This window comes from Oncorhynchus gorbuscha, linkage group LG17 (assembly GCF_021184085.1).
Source record: "Oncorhynchus gorbuscha isolate QuinsamMale2020 ecotype Even-year linkage group LG17, OgorEven_v1.0, whole genome shotgun sequence".
NCBI lineage: Eukaryota > Metazoa > Chordata > Actinopteri > Salmoniformes > Salmonidae > Oncorhynchus > Oncorhynchus gorbuscha.
The window spans coordinates 11,247,604-11,266,481 of record NC_060189.1 but is presented as its reverse complement, the minus strand read 5'-3'; the positions used below and the strand labels follow the sequence as shown (position 1 = coordinate 11,266,481).

General features: G+C 41.3%; 2 protein-coding genes across 2 annotated transcripts; one reads left to right on the top strand and one right to left on the bottom strand.

The window, feature by feature from the left end:
* Nucleotides 1-711: 711 nt before the first annotated feature.
* Nucleotides 712-12,976, top strand: LOC124001276 (zinc finger protein Rlf-like). Its single transcript, XM_046307936.1, has 8 exons — nucleotides 712-980; nucleotides 3,002-3,156; nucleotides 3,400-3,481; nucleotides 4,306-4,441; nucleotides 4,573-4,775; nucleotides 6,378-6,514; nucleotides 6,605-6,746; nucleotides 7,670-12,976. The coding sequence occupies exons 1-8, from the start codon at nucleotides 801-803 to the stop codon at nucleotides 9,896-9,898; spliced, it is 3,264 nt and encodes a 1,087-aa protein (XP_046163892.1). The 5' UTR covers nucleotides 712-800; the 3' UTR covers nucleotides 9,899-12,976.
* Nucleotides 12,977-14,891: 1,915 nt separating this feature from the next.
* LOC124001277 (dynein light chain Tctex-type 1-like) lies at nucleotides 14,892-16,005 on the bottom strand. Its single transcript, XM_046307937.1, has 5 exons — nucleotides 15,934-16,005; nucleotides 15,602-15,643; nucleotides 15,371-15,494; nucleotides 15,177-15,254; nucleotides 14,892-15,049 (listed from the first exon to the last, which is right to left on the bottom strand). Exons 1-5 carry the CDS (start codon nucleotides 15,958-15,960, stop codon nucleotides 14,979-14,981), a joined length of 342 nt encoding a protein of 113 aa, XP_046163893.1. The 5' UTR covers nucleotides 15,961-16,005; the 3' UTR covers nucleotides 14,892-14,978.
* Nucleotides 16,006-18,878: the final 2,873 nt, after the last annotated feature.

Sequence of the window (18,878 nt, the reverse complement as noted above, 5' to 3'; positions counted from 1 at the left end):
ACATGTTCTCAGAATGTTAATAAAACCAACTCGGAAAGCTTTCAGGGAACCATAGTAAAATGTTCTCAGAATCTCCCTGCCATCTAAAAATCCTGCAACCTAAATTTTCCCTTCTGTTCTCAGAACATTTTTTTTTAAAGTTCAGTTTTACCCATCAGGAAACATATGGATATGGAAACAAAAACCAGTGGGAAACCAAAAACGTACTTCCCACAACTTCCAATGAAACAAATGTGCTAGTTGGGTTGGTCGAGTAGGCCCGCTGAGAGTGACCCAAAATTGTGCTTTTAGTAAGTTCAGTTTCTCGGTGTTCATTGTTCTAGTCATCCATTATTTAATATTTTACTAGGCAAGTCAGTTAAGAACAAATAACAGTGGATTAACTGCCTGTTCAGAGGCAGAACGACAGATTTGTACCTTGTCAGTTCAAGGATTTGAACTCGCAACCTTTCAGTTACCAACACTAACCCCTAGGGGACACTGCCGCCCCAATTATATTGTACAGAAGGAGTTCCAGCCTCCCAGGCCAACTGCCTGGTGGATCTGTTAGGAACAAAGTGGAGGTTTTGTTGGGGATAGTGGCGTATTTGCAGGGTTAGATGGTGCTGCAATTTTTTTTTCCTAATTTCCATTTTTTTGTGAACAAAATGTGCAATTTCCACTCCGACCTGAAAAACGCAGCAATACGCCACAAAGCATCTAGTCTGTCGGAAAAAAACACGAAGAAGAAGTGGTGAGCGCACGCTGGTGCACGCGCGTCACATGAAGGGGATGCATACGCGCGGTGGCGGGGACTGAAGATGGCGGATAGTGATGTTGAACCAGAGCCCGACTGGAGTAATCGGCCTTCCAACACTGCCGAGGACACTCTCGTCGCCATGGAATGCTTGCTCACCACCTTGAGAGCGCTTGAAGCAACGCTCAGGCAACAAGACATTTCGGAAATATCATCCACCGAATATTGCGACAACTTCTGCCAGGTAGCTAGCATGCGTGCATGCAAAACTCAAAGGAAAAGCAATGTTTTTTTCGCATAGCTTAACTAGCTTGCGATGTTGGCTGTGTATGCGCCAGCGCCAATATGGCCTTTAGCTGCTAGCTGGAACATTTTGATCAGGATAAGCAAACAATATGCATCTAATGCACAATTAACGATCCCAGCAAAGTATAACATAACTGCATGACATAACTACCAATGATGTGCAAAACATAGCCATGCTATCATCAGTTGGGCTACCTAATAGTTAGCCAGTTAGCTAACGTTAGCAACCAATGTTGTCATGGTTGTTGTGCAAGCTTGTCCGAGAGAGAGACGGATGCAGTGGTCCAGGACGACAACCAGGCATGCAAAATATTTTAGTACTATGTCCAGTCTGTACAAACTAGTACTTAACTAGTTTATCGTGCTGCTATTTGCAACGTTTAGAATATTTAAAGTAAGCGGGGCGGGGTGTTTCACGTTTAGTTTCAGGCACTTGCAGGCATGCATGTAAATAGGCCTGCAGTGCAAGTGTTTTTCGTCAGCCTACTTATCAATTAGCCTAGTTAGTTTATTTATTAGCCATTTTATTTGTTAACTACAACTTAAACCTTACTTGTTTCATTATCGAGTTAAGGAGTTTATTTGACCCTCACTCTACAAAAACATGCTTTCTCGCTAGTTGATGGCAACGTGGTTCATCCACGTTCATTTTGTTTTTAACACCAAGTAACACTTGTGTCAAAATCAATATTCAAGTATAAATAATTTGAAAATTAAGACTATTTTGTTTTTAACTGACTGTTCTGTAGTATCAGTTTGCTATGCTGTTTTATCTACATTCGTAAAGTTTAAAGGGACAATCAGATTGCTACATACCTTTTTTACTTGTAAATTCATGATATAGCCATTCATTCTTGAATATAACTTAAATGCCTCAATATCAGTTTAACTGTCTTGTTTGTTTTATAGACTTTGTTTACAAATACATTAGTTTAGAAAATGTAATTTTAAACACACTGTATAACCTCAACATGGTTAAATCTATGTTGATATAATTGATTGTCCTTGCATCTATAGCTCTGTCTATGAATTTGATGGTGCTTACTTTTCTCCAGCCCCATTCCTCAGCTGTTTACAGAATCAGTAGTGGGGAGATTACTTTATTGTTTGAACTGCAGATTTCCCATTTAACTATTTTACCAAAAACCCTAAACTGGGTTAATTATAGCTGCTAACCATTAATTGGAAGTTAATTGGGTGTTAGATATACTCAGGCTGGAGCTTATTCTCTGGAGGAGCGTCTCTCATATTTACCCTAGATGGAGGTTAAATTTAGCCAACCCACTGTAATGGTGGTAGAGAAGTGCACACTGAGGACTCTTTGCAAGATGGGCTTTGGGGAAATGTTGATGTGACAGACTGGGGGTCCACAGCTCTCTAGGTACACCTTGTCTTAGAGCCGTCAAATACGTAGGCTGCTCCCCCAGGCCCAATCAAGGTAAAAAAAAAAGAGAGTGCAAGCCGGGACCAATCAGACAGCCCCCCCCCCCTCCCATGGCAATTCAAATAAATATATATATTAATATATATATACTTTTTTTATATATATTATTTTTAGATTTACCTTTCTACACAGAGATGGTGTAAAAACAAGACTCACTTTGGACAAAAAGTAATGGCCGTTTTGTAAGAAACTGAAACAACAAATTCCATGCAATTTAGGAGGGAGAATAAAATAAATCCTAGGGGAAACACTCTGCAGCCTCTTTCCACAATGAGCCTTGCCACACCTCACAGGAAGACTAATTAACAGTGACATATGGTGCTTGCCCTGCCTGCCATCAACACAATGTCTTTGGCATTCAGGGTGTTTTCCGAAACTAAATAAGATAGCTGTTAGTTGTCTTAATCCTAATGAAAGTGAAAGTGCAAAAACATATTTTTTAATAACCACAACCCAGCTGCCTTTTTTTTTTGTCATTGAAAGTGTTTTTGACTTCTCCATGTCTGTCTTTGCAGGCACTGATGGACTACGCTGGGAGCAGGAATTCTGTGGAACATGGTCTTCCTCTCCTGGAGGTCTACTGCCTGGCCATCAACTGCTTTGCTGCTGCAAGGCCACATCTCACTGCAGACTCTGACACTGTTGCCCTGGTGTTGAAGAGACTAGCACTGTGAGTCAACTCCGTAACAAAGTGCTTTACACTGTTAGGGTTGTACCTAGATTATTATTTTGAAGCCGGAGAAGTATAGTGATCACCACATTTCTACTGTGTGCTCCAATGTATAGCCTTCTTTTGTTGTTGACATGGCTTCACTGTTTTTTTGTTTTGTTTTGCTGCATGTTAGAAATAGATAACGTTGTGTCATGAAGTTTCACAAGTTGTCCTTCGTTGTCTCTGTTATTTTGCTTCCAGGAGCTGTTTTGAACTGTTGCTATCTGTGCCTGAAAACGAAATCCCTTATGAGGCCTGGGTTCAATTTCACCGCTCTGTTCAGGTAAAGGATGGGCTGTGAGATGTTAAGAAATAGTAGCTAATGAGAGAGAGGGAGAAGATGGAAGGGAAAAATAATGATTGGTTGACTGATTATACTGCATCCACTTCTCTATAGTTCAAAGAGAGGTTTATTTAATTTTGCTTGGTGGTACTATTGACATGCTGTGTTGTTGATGAATGGCAGTGGCCCAAGCAATGTTCCCTGGACAATACTACGTTATACACTGGTGCTGTCTGATAACTTGCTGTGGTTCTTGACCACCTGGGGCCTGTTTGATAGGAAGTTGGGAATCCACCAGAGGGGTTTTTCAGTAAATGTTTCACATTGAAAGTAAATGTGTTCTGGAAGAAGGGAGTGAAAGCGTTACAACACATTAGCAGGGGGAATTGAAACAAGTTGCTGTTAAGATTTTTTTTTTTACATTTCCAATCGAATTCTTGATATAGTGAGGACCTGTCCTACATTACATACTTTATTGGGTCGGGACAATACCAGTATCACGATACTCATTAGTATCATGGCAAGGAAATAAAACACACAGCGGATTATAACTTCTTTAGGAAAACGTCCCTAATGTTAGAAACAAACATGTTGTCATCCAGAGTCACATTTATTTTCCAACCAGCACACAATATTTTATATACTGCATGTTTTTAAAATACCAAAGAGTTTGGTCTGCTTCATGTTTTCATTTTTTTGCTGTGGAAAAAAATATTGCAATACTGGTATCGTCACAGCCCTATTAGTTTACCATGCTGTCCCTGTTACCTCACCTGACATTTGTGACACAACCCCCTTTTTGTGTGTTCTTGACGGTTTTGCAGGTGGCACATGATGCCTTGTTGGAGTATGGGAGCATAGATCTACAAGCCCTCCTCCAAATCACAGGGGAGGGTGGAGCGTGGAGTAACCCTGTCCTAAGCGCCCTTCTCACCGGTCATCCCACAACCGCAGAGGAAGGTCAGTATCACAACCTTACTCTATTGTCAACAGTGCAATAATAAATCAATCTTATATATAAAATATTACATTTTACTATGATTCCAGCCAGCCAAACAACTAGCATCTGTTGCTTTGTCATGTTCCTGTAGTTGACGCGTACATCTCCTTGGAGGGGGAGGGCTTCATGGAGATGCGGGTTAAACACCTGGAGAAAGTGGGGGAGGTGGCAAAGGCTGTGGTACTGGCTAAGGCCTGTGCTGAATGCCATCTTGTCTCCAACCAAACCACCTTCCGCCAGACCTATGTCTCTCTCCTCTGCCAACTGCTGCCGGGCGAGGAGGCCATCATGGAGGTCTGTCAATGTGTTGTTGAGCTCAGCTCAGTTGCATTATTATTCATACTGCTATTTAAATAGCTTTCAGAGAATGCTGTTATGTAAGGAAATAAATGTGATGGCTTAGTGAATTTGACAGTGTTTGTTTGAACTCCTTTGCCCTTAAAATGTAAGTGATATTTTCCACAATACTATAGTTGGTGTTTTCAGAAAGTATTCGTACCTCTTTTGACTTACTCCACATTCTGTTACTGCCTGAATTCAAAATGGATTCGATAGATTTAGACACAATACCCCATAATTACATATTGGAACATGATTTTACAACATTTTGCAAATGAAATGCAGCAATATCTCATTTACATAAGTTTTCACACCCCTGAGTCAATACATGTTAGACTCAAATTTGTCTTTCTACCCCTTAAAATGTTTGCCTAAAATGGCATACCCAAATATATCCAGACTGGACTGTAAGGATGTGCTGGATATTACATGCAAATCTAACTGCCTGTAGCTCAGGCTGTGAAGCAAAGATATGCATGTTCTTGGTACCATTTGAAAGTAAACACTTTGAAGTTTGTGGAAATGAGAAAGGAATGTAGGAGAATATAACACATTAGATCTGGTAAAAGATAATACAAAGAGAGAAAAAAAACATTTTTTTGTACCATCTTTGAAATGCAAGAAAGGCCATAATTTATTATACCAGCCCATGTGCAATTTAGATTTTGGCCACTAGATGGCATCGGTGTACATGTAACGTTTTAGACTCATCCAATGAACCATTACGTTTCTGTTCAAGATTTTGTATCAAGACTCCCCAAATGTGCCTCATTTGTTTATAACTTTTCATTTTCAAAATTGTGTACTCTCCTCAAACAATAGCGTGGTATTTTTTCACTGTAATAGCCACTGTAAATTGGACAGTGCGGTTATATTAACAAGAATTTAAGCTTTCTGCTAATATCAGATATGTCTATGTCCTGGGAAATGTTCTTGTTACTTACAACCTCATGCTAATCTCATTAGCTTATGTAAGATCAACCGTCCTGTGGAAGGGGCACTAATCCAGATGTTTTAAGAGCTTTGCACACCTGGATTGTACAATATTTGCAGTAATTAATAACTTCACCCTGCTCAAAGGGATATTCTATGTCTGCTTTATTTATTTTTACCCATCTACCAATAGGTGCCCTTTGCTGGGAATTGGAAAACCTCTCTGGTCTTTGGTTGAATCTGTTTGAAATTCACTGCTTGATTAGAGACTTTACATATAATTGTCTGTGTGGGGTGATGTAGATATGATGTAGTCATACGAAAATCATGTTAAACACTCATTGCACACTGAGTCCATGCAACTTAAGAACATTTTTACTCCTGAATTTATTTAGGGGTTGGATACGTATTAACTCGAGACATTTCAGAGTTTCCTTTTTCATTTTTTTGTTAAAATGTCTAGAAACATCATTCCAATTTGACATTATGGGCTATTGCGTGTAGGCCAGTGACACATCTCAATTTAAAATTCAGGCTGTAACACAACAAAATGTGGAAAAAGTCAGGGGGTGTGTATACTTTCTGAAGGCCACCGACTTGGCCTTGTATTTATTTATCCCACAGATATCCAGACTGGACTGTAAGGATGTGCTGGATATTACATGCAATTTGGAGACTGAGGGGGAGGATAACACAGCCTTCATCCTGTGTACTACCTTCCTAACTCAACAGCTGCAGCAGCAGAGCCTGTACTGCTCCTGGTGAGTTTTCCTGTGGTCAATGTCAAGAGTTTTGGGTCTTGTTCCAATTTTATATTTTTCTATGCTATTTCATCTTTTCTGTCTTTTTAGGGAGCTCACACTGTTGTGGAGTAAGCTGCAGAGAAGGATCGACCCATCTTTGGAGTCACTGCTGGAGCGTTGCCTGCAGCTAGGTGCCATTGCTAAGACTGTCTACCATCTGCTCTTCCTTGTGCGTGTCATCCGGACAGAGGTAGGAGAATAGACTTTTCTACCTCTGATTTTGATATGTCATTGCAATGTAAAGTTTAAACTTATTTTCGTAAAATATCAGTTACAATTTCCCAAAATGTAAAGTAACTGCCCAGTGTTTGCAGATTTCTATGAAACATGACTTGTAATTACTTACAATATGAGTGAAATGGTTTTCCTTCCAAAAAATGGTAATTAAGTATGTTAAAAAGCAACTTTTCTGTGTTGGAATGATGTCGACGTACCCCAACAGAATGGTGTGGGTGTATAGATGGGTTGGTTGTTTAGCGACAAAAGCAGCGCATGCGCAACTATGGGGTAAAACGGACGGTATGGCTTACACTGTTGACAACATGTAAACTATATAATTAGTCTCAATGTTTAATGAAAACATAAATACATTTTCTCAATGAGTGCTTATTGTCTCTGAAATACATCGTTACAATTGTTGGTTAGCTAGTGAGTTTGAGCCATATTAGCGTAAGACATGACATCAGTCAAAACACCTCAAAACAAAATACGAAACGAGCCATCTGCAATTTCCCACAGGGAAGATTTTTGTCATTGTTGCTAGACATCAATGCACGCATCATTTTAATGCCGTTGTCAGCCAACCCGTCTATACTGGTCATTAAATATTATTGTAAGTAAAACGCTAATTGGTCAGCTCAATCCTCAGTGAGATGACGACATGTTCTGAGGAAATAGCAGCATTTAAAAAAAAAATGGTCTGTTTGAGGTGGGGTTTTTGAAGTGTTTTAATTATTTATTTTACTTTGGCCAGGAGTATATGACGGGTCAACAACAGTTGGATATGACTGAACAGAATATTTTTTTTAAAGTGGAATTTTCACTGGGCAGTTACTTTAAATTGTATGCCACTGTCACATCAATGGAAAAAACGATCTCATGTTTATTCTACAGGCAGAGGAGCTGGGTCTGGCTTCATCTGTGGAGTTATGTGTTAAAGCACTACAGCTCCCAAAGCAAGAGGACACAGAAACAAGGATATCTGTGTGCAAAACTGTATCCTGCCTCCTACCAGACGATCTTGAGGTGTTGCGGGCCTGCCAGCTGACAGAGTTTCTCTTAGGCCTCTCTCATGTGGCCTTCAGCACCCTTCAAGAGCTCTATCTGCGGCCTGATCAGAAGTATGACCAGGAAAATGCCATTATCCCCAACTCGCTGCGGTGTGAACTGCTCCTGGCACTTAAAGCCCACTGGCCTTTCGACCCTGAATTCTGGGACTGGAAGACACTCAAGCATCAGTGCATCATGCTGCTGGGGCTTGAACCTGAGCCGGAGGAGGAAGAAGAGAAAGGGAGGGGGCAGGAGGAGGTTAGTCTTGAGCAGGATGTAAAGGAGGCGGTGGAGAGGGGATTTGTTGATAAGCCAAAAGAATACGTAAATGGGACAAGTGGAAGCATTGATGGTCATGAGAAAGATGAAGAAAATGACCGGGACAGTAAACCACCTTCAAAGCCAGATGCTGAGGGTACCTCAGAGCAGGGTTCACTGCAGAAGAAATACAAGTTCTTCTGCAAGATTTGTAAGAAATCTGTTACTGAGACTCGAATCCTTCTTCACTCTAAGAGGCATGAAGATAACGGTGTTTCCACCTGCCCTGTCTGCCTGAAGAAGTTTAAGAGCAGAAAGGATTTTATCCCACACACCAAACTACACCTTCAGATGCCATCCAGAAGCACTCGACAGAAGAAAAAGGACAAAAAGAGGGTTGATTTGGATAAGGAAATGGAGGAGGATGACTTGGATGACTTGGAGCCTGGTGAGATTGCCCTTGATCCATCCTTAATGCTGTACTACCAGTCCACACATGATCCTGATGTTCTGGAGCACATTCTAGAACAAGCTTCATCTGCACCCAGGAAGCCTGGTCATGAGGATAACATCACAATTGAATACATTAACGTTCATTTTGAATTGCAGAATCGTGACATATACACATGCCCTGCTACTCACTGTACAAAGACTTTTAAGCATTCCAAGTACCTGGGTGTGCACCTTAAATCAGAAGACCATGTTAGCGACGAGAACGTGAAACATTATTGTGAAATGAGAGACCGTAGGGAAAAGTGCACTTACTGTCGGCGCCACTTCATGTCTGCCTATCACCACCGCAGGCATCGGCGTGTGCACTACGGTGACCTGCCTTACATGTGTATGGTCACAGATTGTGGTGCTCGTTTCAGCACCTCCAATGAGCTTGTCACACATAAGCAGAGCCATGGCTTTCAACTTAGCTACCAGTGTGAGCTCAAAGGTTGTAGTCTTTCTTTCTGTGACTTGGGGCAGGTATACCACCATGAAGCACAGCACTTTCGTGATGCAGCATATAGCTGCACTAGCCTTGATTGCAAGAAGTTCTACTTTTCTAAAAAGGAATTTGGCCGGCATTTAGCCACACACGGCATTACCTTCTCTGAGGAAGACTTTGAGGCACAGAGGAAGGCCAAAAGAAAACATCTAGACTCCATAACAGAGGAGATAGCCAGCCCCAAAAAGTCGTGTGACATAAAGACTGTACTGGAGGAGGTAGTCAACGGGGAAAACAATGTTACTTTCTCTACATGCAGTGCCTCCTCCTCACAGAGTTGCAAGGAGCCCAAGGGCACAATGGCATCTGTTGCTGTGTGCTTTGATGGAAAAAAGTTCACTTGTGGTTTCGAAAGGTGTGGATTGACCTTCTCCAAAGCTAGAGATGTCCACCAACACCTAAGGTGTGTTCATCCAGAACATTTCAAGTCTGAGAATAAGGAACGCAAAAATCTTGTCAAAGAGAAGGGCTTGAAATTGAAAGGTCTAAAGATAAAAACAGAGAAGAACAACGATGACAAGAACAAACATGAACTTGCAACTTGTCTGCTAATGAAGGGGTCAAGCCAGGAAAATGCTTGTCCTATTAAGAACACAGCAACATCTCCCTCAAGCCTGGACAATGACCCTTTGAGAGAGATTTTGATTGGGCTTAGCCAGCTTAGTCTGACTCTCTCCAGCTCTACAAATGGATTTTGTGAGCCCTTCCATCCAATTCAGGATCCACATCAAAGATATCCTGCCATCAGGGTCTTGGTACCAGGTCCCCAGTTGTGTTTTTGCAAAAGAGAGCGCAACCCGCTGTTGGCAAGAGGGTGAAACTGACATCAAACACGGAACCATCAGTAGCCCACAGTCTACCCACAGAGCAACACTTAGATGCAGAGCAGGTCAGCCCCTTTGTTTTGCAAGCCTCTACTAAACCATACTTCTGTGAGCTTAATGATTGCAACTTTAGAAGTGTGACCAGCACAACCCTAATGCGCCACTACATGAACAAGCATAGTTTCTCAGAAAAGAAGGCGAAAGGAATGAAGATCCTCAAATCACTGACATTTAAGCCATTTAAGTGTCACCTCTGCTTCAAATGCCATAGAGAGAAGACTGACTTGAGGGTTCATTATCTTCAGACGCATAGACTTAGCGAGGCAGTTGTGGAACAAATGAGCTGTTGGTCTAAAAAGCGGGTTGAGGGTAAACCCCCAGAACCCACCAAGCCAACAGTCTCCATAACACAACCCCCAGAACCCACCAAGCCAACAGTCTCCTTTACACAGCCCCCAGATGACACCGAGCAAACATCCTCCTTTACACAAAAATCTCAGACCCCCACCTGGCAACACCCCTCCTGGCAGCAGAAGTACCAAAAAAAGAAAATAATGCGACAAAATATTGTACAATTTGCTAAATCTGGAGACAAGCGTAAGAAATGCAGTCATGCTCCATCTGTGCAGGATCACTTCGAAGAGGAGGAAAGTGAAGACAGAGGTATGCGAAGAGGCAAAGGCAGCATTTATATGTGCAAGCACAAGGACTGTGGGCTTATTTTCTCCCACACTTCCAGTCTTTATCGCCACCAGAAGAAGTTACATTCGCAGGTGATGGGACATCCTTCCGTGCTTTCAGAAGACCCAGCTTTACAGAAGTTTAGGTGCAGCTACGCCAACTGTAATGCTTCTTACCTCCTGAACAGTAGCTTGGTGCGACACACAGAGAGTGAGCATCCTAACCAGGCGACCAGTAGCTTGGTGCGACACACAGAGAGTGATCATCCTAACCAGGCGACCAGTAGTCTAAAACGTCACAGAAAAAGTGATCATCCTAACCAGGCGACCAGTAGTCTAAAACGTCACAGAAAAAGTGATCATCCTTACCAGGCGACATTGTGCTGCAAGTATGACGGCTGTACAAAAGTGTTCACCCAAAGCAGTAGTCTGGAAAAACATGTACTCTCTAGCCACCTCAATTATTATGATTCACTTGTATTACGTCTCCAGAATACTCACAAGGACACGTCAGCCACTGGATGCCAAAAGAAGCTGATCATCACATCTACGCCACAGAAAGATGAAACCAAGCTACCCCTCAGGCAATCTCTAAGACACTGCCCAAAGTCTCCTGAAGATGTTAAGGCTGAAGAAACTAGTGAAGAGCAAGATGAAGATGACGTTGAAAATTTGTCAACTGGAAAGAAATCCAGAAGGTTTGAAGATATGGTATTCCGTTCCCATGAGGAGGCCTTGCAGATGTGCCAAGATCGTTGTCAACGTGAAGCCTTCCCGTGCATGGTGCAAGGTTGTGATTCTGTAGTCAAACTTATACGTAGTATGCGCCGTCACTATTTAAAGTGCCACAAATTAACCAATCATGCTTTTGAATTGAATGAGGATAAGCTTGTGTTTAGTGCAGAGAAACTGGACGAGCTGATTCAGAGGAATACTGTATTATCTGCTTGCCCTGATATGACGAGGGCACCTAACGGAGTTCTGAAGATGGAGTATCAAGCAGAGCCAGATAACCCTGGTGGTCCATCTGTCCCTATGAGTCTGCACTCCATCGAAGCAGACACACTTGATGAGCATGACCCACTGGGGTTCAAAGAGGAGCCACCTGCTGAGAGGAATGTTTTGGTGGGTGCCGATGACTTGCTTTATGGAGAACCTAGTGGGCACACTGAAGAGCCTGTTACTCAAAACAGCCAAGAGGAGAGGCCAAGGCGAAAATCCTCAAACCCGCCCGCTCTCGATCTCTCTCCACCATCCTCCCTCCGATTCAGTGTTGATGAGGGCTTCATGGACAGTTCAGGCAAAGATGGTGGCAAACCAACAATTTCTGTGCCATTGTCCTCCCCTCAAGCTCGCCAGCCACTTAAACGTAAGAACGAACTCTCTGAGCTCCTTCCCATCCCAAAGGACTCCCAGCCTCACAGCCCTCCCCTTCGCTCATTTGACCTGGCTGCTTATAAACCTATGGGATTCGAGTCATCTTTCCTGAAGTTCATACAGGAGAGCACTAAGGATGATGTGAGGCCCCGGGCTTCTCACTGCAACAGCCACAGGCCTGAACCACCTGTGGTGTCTGCTCGGCGGCGGGATTCTTACAGACGTAACTGTTCTGTAAAAGAGAACAGCCAGATGGGCCTCTCTACTACCCGTAGCAGGCGGGCTCGATCTTCCCCACTTCAGCCTCTTCCCAGGACAGGGGAATACACATCAGTCCAGAACTTGCGCCTCATCTTGGACAAGGCTCTGACGGGTTGTGGTGACCTAGCCATTAAGCAGCTGCAGTACCTCAGGCCCGTGGTAGTTCTTGAGAGGCCAAGGTTTTCCACCTCCTTGCTTGACCTCTTCCCCACAAAAACTAATGATAAGCTACTTCTCGACGGTTCGTAGAACTGAGTATCTTTGTGTCCAATATAAAGACTATCCCAGTGTTTTTTTTCTAATGTAATTACTACTCTGATGTTATCAGTATCTTTTTAAGTTGCCAAACTGATTAGCTCAAGTACCTTAATTGACATACAACAGATACGTGTGTAAAATGATCCTTCCCCTGATTTTTAAAAACTTCTTTAGAGTATTTGTATTACATTTTTGTCAGGTGATGAACGTTCTAATGTGTATATATATATGCGTCTTCTCACTACAAAATGAAGTTTTATAAAACATTTTCAAATATTATTTAGAACGGTGTAGCTCATTGTACCATTTCAATGCTATTAATTTGTCTGAAAAATAGCTTTCATGGGACAGGAACATCTCATTTGCCCACTAATAACTTGAGGAAAAATGTTGTCCCCTCTGAATATTAAGACCCCTTTCTTTTTTTCAATGCAGTGGGCAGATGTGTAATGCTTTATAAGAATAATAAATGTTTGAATAGGCCCTTTCAAAAATATTAAATTGCATTGTCTATCTTTATTTTCCTTGTCATGCCTTTACATCGATTAGTCTTTAAACTCTTCAGGGAACTAGTCAGTGAAAATATAGTGGACTATTTAATACTATCTATGAAAATAAACACATTTTACTTTATAGAGTGGCTTTTCTCACAAGTAAGTGTTTCAATAACGAGTGTGCCCACTAGCAAAGTGGCACGTGCGCTCTAGCAAAAAGCGTGCAGGTAGTTTTGTATCTGCGCACTGTTGACTAGAAAGCACGTATAGCATATATGGTGAGATTATTATGGACAAAAGATAAAGATTATTTTTTTGTCAAATGGCAGCTAAGCATCCAATGATAATGTCTCCAGAATAAGACCCTCTATTTATTGGAAATGAGCATCAAGCTTGCACTTTCACCGCCCTGTGAAGTTTATTGTAATTTATTTCATCTGTAGCCTAATAAACTGCATGATTTCCCGACCAGTCGTAGTGGAAGGACCACACGTCATCGCGATACTCCCAAGTTTTCTTCAAAATTATGGTTATATCAATATTTGTGCATAAAAGCGTTTCCACCGACTTCTCTCACATAATTCATTTTATCGACACCAGTTGGGTTTTCTTCACATTTGGAAAGTTTACCGACCATGTCTGTTTCTGTCAGGCCTGTCATGAAGTACTTTTTTGACTTTTCAGATTTAGGAATGATAATTTTTCACAAAGCAGTTTGGTTGTAGTGAACAACACTGAACAAAAATATAAACACAACATGTAAAGTGTTGGTTTCATCAACTGAAATTAAAGATCCCAGAAATGTTTCATATGCACAAAAGGCTTGTTTCTCTCAAATGTTGTGCACAAATTTGTTTACATCCAGGTTAAAGGAGAAAGTTTTCTTTGCCAAGATAATCCATCCATCTGACAGGTGTAGCATATCAAAAAGCTGATTAAACAGCATGCTCATTACACAGGTGCACTTTGTGCTGGGGACAAAAGGCCACTAACATGTGTAGTTTTGTCACACAACACAGTGCCACAGATGTTTTGAGGGACCACGTCTGTAATAAAAGTCCTCTTGTGGGGGAAAACTAATTATGATTGTCTGCACCCCTGCCCAGTCATGTGAAATCCTAAGGTTAGAGCCTAATTTATTTCAATTGACGGATTTCCTTATATAAACTGTAACTCAGTAAAATCTTTGAAACTGATGCATGTTGCATTTATATTTTGTAAAGTATACTTTTTCAAAATAACTTTTAAGTAAACTATGTTTCTTAAGGGTAGCTTAACTTTTCTAGGTTGAAGTAATTGGTGACTTGGTAAACTGGGCTCCCGAGTGGCGCAGCGGTCTAAGGTGCTGCATCTCCGTGTAAGAGGCGTCACTACAGTCCTTGGTTTGAATCCAGGCTGTATCGCATCCAGCCCTGTTTGGGAGTACCATAGGGTGGCACACAATTGGCCCAGGGTAGGCCGTCATTGTAAATAAGAATTTGTTCTTAAGTGACTTGCCTAGTTTAAAAAACTATTTCAACCTTGTTTTCAGATGCACAAACACTGGTTAGTGTGGTAGGAACAGGACCAAAACAAGGGAGAAGTTGAGCCGTACACGTCAATGCTCTTAGTTGATGTGTAAATTGACCCACGATGCTGTTTTTTTCTGCATCTACGTCATATCGCTGAGACTATCTTTTAAGGTATATTTATAAAAAGGCATGTAAGTGGTATTAAACTGTTCATTATTCAGTGATTTTAAATCTGCAATGATCAGTTTGCAATAATGTGCAGTCATCATTTTGGGAAGAAAGGAGAAAAAATAATTTCAATGTCTTTTTAACTGTTTGTTGCAGATTGTTGAACTTGTTGAGCTAAACTGCTTAACGTGATAAGGAATAAGACTGGTGTATTCAATGATTGACCAGTTGTGTTCAAAAGCAAGGGCTACATTTATTAGACTGGTTTCACTGGGGTTGGGAAAATGTCTGATTACCAAACAGGGGAAGATGGTGGTTGTTCATGTCAGACAGCCAACCCAAAGACACAGACTATACAGTACGTGGTTTTGTTCTCCCATCTCACCGTACAGCTTCCTGGAAGAGAAACAAACACAGATTGTGATAGTTCCCATTCCAACATTCTACAGATTATGAAAAACCATTGTGGGCCTCTGCTGTTACTTAGCTTTGTAGACGCTGTCTGCAAAACATTGTTGCTTACTGTCCATAGTGTTGTCCCAGAAGCAAGAGCTGGCAGTGTGCAGGCCTGCTCCATTTTTCTGCAGTATGATGCAAGTCACTAATGATGAACACAGTAAAGATGCGTAAATCATTACTTGATTTTGTTGGGTCCTTTCATTGCCATACTTTTACATTTTACAAATGTACTGTACACAACATAACAAGAAGGGTTACCTATGTATTTAAAGGGTTTTCCTAGTTTGGACAGTTGATTCAGACTTGTTTCCACCACACTGGATGTCCATTGGTTAATTCGATTTTGTTGATAGGCACTGCTTCCAATAGTTGTCTCCACAGTCTAAGTATTTATTTCCGTTAACACTGACATGTCAATCACCACTTGTTTAGGAAACTGCAAATACATTTTATGATTGTAGTAATATCACCAATTGCGCAAATACTTACATCTTTTATGATTGTAGTTATATCATCAACGACAAATGCAGTCTGAAAAGGGAGTGAAAATATTTTTTCTAGCTTGGAAAGTAACATTTGCAGCACGACATTTGGTGTTTTTGTCTCTTGTTTTATTTCCCACATACAGTATATAGCCACCGGATTTTAGAGGTCAATTTATCTGGCCCGCTCAAATAATAGACAACGTCACAGCAACATAATGTAGGAAATGTGATACAATGCAAAAAAAATATAAAGATACAATGCAACAATATAGGCCGGGAAAGCACTCAAATGTTTCCCGAAGATAATTTAATGTCGAGTTTTTTCTTTAAACCTACCTCTTCAGATAATTGAAATTCGTCCATGGTCCTGTGGCGTACGAACGTTTTAGATGGTTGCTATAGGGACCTCCAAACAAATATGTCAACGTCAAATCACGGGGACCTGAATCTGTGCAACAGAAATTCTGAGATTATTTGGTTTCAAGTTTAAGCTATTATTTCCGCCTATAGTGTCAATTGGATTTTATTTTCAATGCCCATTTCTTTTATGTCTATTCCATATCCCGAATATTCAGGGGACAGGGGACGTTTTAAGATGTCAGATATTTTCATTTATTTCTGGAGAACATAGGCCTTAAGCACAAATGTGTGGACATGATAAGAAAAACACATTCAATGGAAATAATGGATGGAATGTTGTGGAGAAAGACGCCTAATAAGGCCCTGTCATAATTATATGCAGCGTTTGTGAAGTCATGCTATAGAATGACTAGAATCTCATTTTAGATGCTAGAATGTCGACCAATTTGTGGGAAATTCAATTGCGCCACAACACGTTTTATCAGTGCATTTCATCCATCTGGCCATTTACAATGTCAAAACATTGATTGAAATGGATTGGATTGAAGGAGCTGAACCCCAATCATCTGAGTGGTCAAGGATACGTTGTGCATTAACGACAGGCTTCACTGGTAGCAACAGATTCAGACATGCAACTTTCAATATGGTTGTCCCGTCGCCGCAGACTGTCTTTGAAGGATGGAAATGCTTCACAGCGTTATTTGTGGCTGCTCTCTCCTACCTGTGTTATATCTACTGGGACAGAATAGAACTTGCTTCACAGGTAAGTGTGGTCCTAACTCCTGTCTCAACCATCATCATCACCCACAGCACAGAAGACAATTCAATGCGGTTGGTTCAACGGAATTTCCTTGAAATGACGTGGAAACAACGTTGATTCAACCAGTGTGTGCCCAGTGGGCATCACCACCATCAGAGTGGCAGTTGACTACTTCAAGCAGCTTGATGCTATGTTTAATCAAAATGAATTACCATTATTGAATGATTTAGCAGTCAAATGATCATGAAAGGAGGCCACAAACTCATTTTCTGTAACCAAATATTTGATTCAGCCACTCATTATCCCATGTTCATGTTTTGTCCATTGATAGTTATGTGTTAATTTAAAATGTAATTATCCTTTTATAGGCTACTGATGTATTACATTCTCACCGTTTTCATTAAGGCTGCCTGGACTTGGGTGACCAAATGTCCCGCTAGCTGGAAGAACTCAGGGGAGAAGATGGAGCAGCGAAGGTCCAGTAAAAGACAGCAAAGCCCTCTGCTGATCAAAGTCAAGCGGCTAGAATTGAAAGTGACTGCTATGAAGAGAACCTTGATGAAGCATGGTTCACATCGAAGCTCCCCATCTTGTTCCTCCCCACACTGCTCTCAACACATTCTCCAGACCAAGGGCTCTGTACACGCCAACAGCTCTTCACACTGGGAGGGTGCTGCATAGGTCATAAAGATAACATGGACTCTACTCCAAAGGATAAATTTAAATGGTTATTTCATTGACCCTGCAGTTTAGACTGCAGGACACCTATGTGTATACAGCATTTCATTGGCATGAGAAAACACTTTCTAAATATATTTTATTTCAATAATCTCTGCTATCTCTTTCATTCTTGGACTAAAAATGATAGGAACCACTTAAAAGGGCTAAGTAATCGGTCATACAGCCGTACTACAACAAATACATCGGATACATCTCTAATTGCTTGAAATCAATGCCTTCCCACAGGAGATTATTACTGATTATCTGTAATGTTCATAGCATGGAATAAATCCAAAATAGGTTTACCTACTCAGTTGACTTGGTTTATCAAGCTCATAATCATGTTACTTTCCAAATTACTTTGTTTTCAGTCATTTTACATTCATGGTATTATTATATATATATCTTTTTATATAAATGTATTTATTAGCATGTGTAAAGTAAGAAGATAAAATGTCATCACAACGCCATTAGTTGCTTTAATAATACACTTTTGCCGCCCTCCCCATGAGTTGTATATACATATGTACAGTACCAAAAAAGGTACAGCAATGCAGGAAAAAAATCTGACAAACATATAAACATGTCACTCATTATTATGAGGACTGTTTCGCTAGCACAGACTGGAATATACTCAGAGATTCATCCAATGGCGTTGAGGGGTATACCACATCAGTCACTGGCATCATTAATAAGTGCATCGACAATGTCGTCCCCACATTGACTGTACGTACATATCCCAACAGGAAGCCATGGATTACAGGCAACATCCACACTGAGCTAAAGGCTAGAGTAGAGGTGCTGCTTTCAAGGAGTGGAACACAAATCCGGACTCATCAGAAATCCAGCTAAGCCCACCGACGAACCATCAAACAGGCAATCGTCAATACAAGACTAAGATTGAATCCTTCAGCACTGGCTCTGGCTCTGCTGGGATGTGGCAGGGCTTGCAAAATATCACAGATCACAAAGGGAAACCCAGCCACGGGCTGCCCAGTGATGCGAGTCTACCAGACCAGCTAAATGTCTTCTATACTCGCTTTGAAGCAACCAACCCTGAACCATGCATGAGAGCACCAGTAATTCCGAATGACTGTCTGATCACGGTCTCTGTAGCCAATGTGAGTAAGACCTTTAACCACGTTAACATTCATAAGGCTGAAGGGCCTGATGGATTACCAGGACACATACTCAGAGCATACGCTGACCAGCTGGCAAGTATGGTATTTTTTGTTGTTGTATTGGACCCCCTTTTTCTCCCCAGTTTGGATCTTGCCTCATTGCTGCAACTCGCTAACGAGCTCTGGATGTGAAGGTCAAGTCATGTGTCCTCTGAAACATGATCCACCAAACTTCTTAACACCCGTCCGCTAAACCCGGAAGCCAGCCGCACCAATGTGTCGGAAGAAAGACTGTTCAACTGATGACCGAGGTCAGCTTG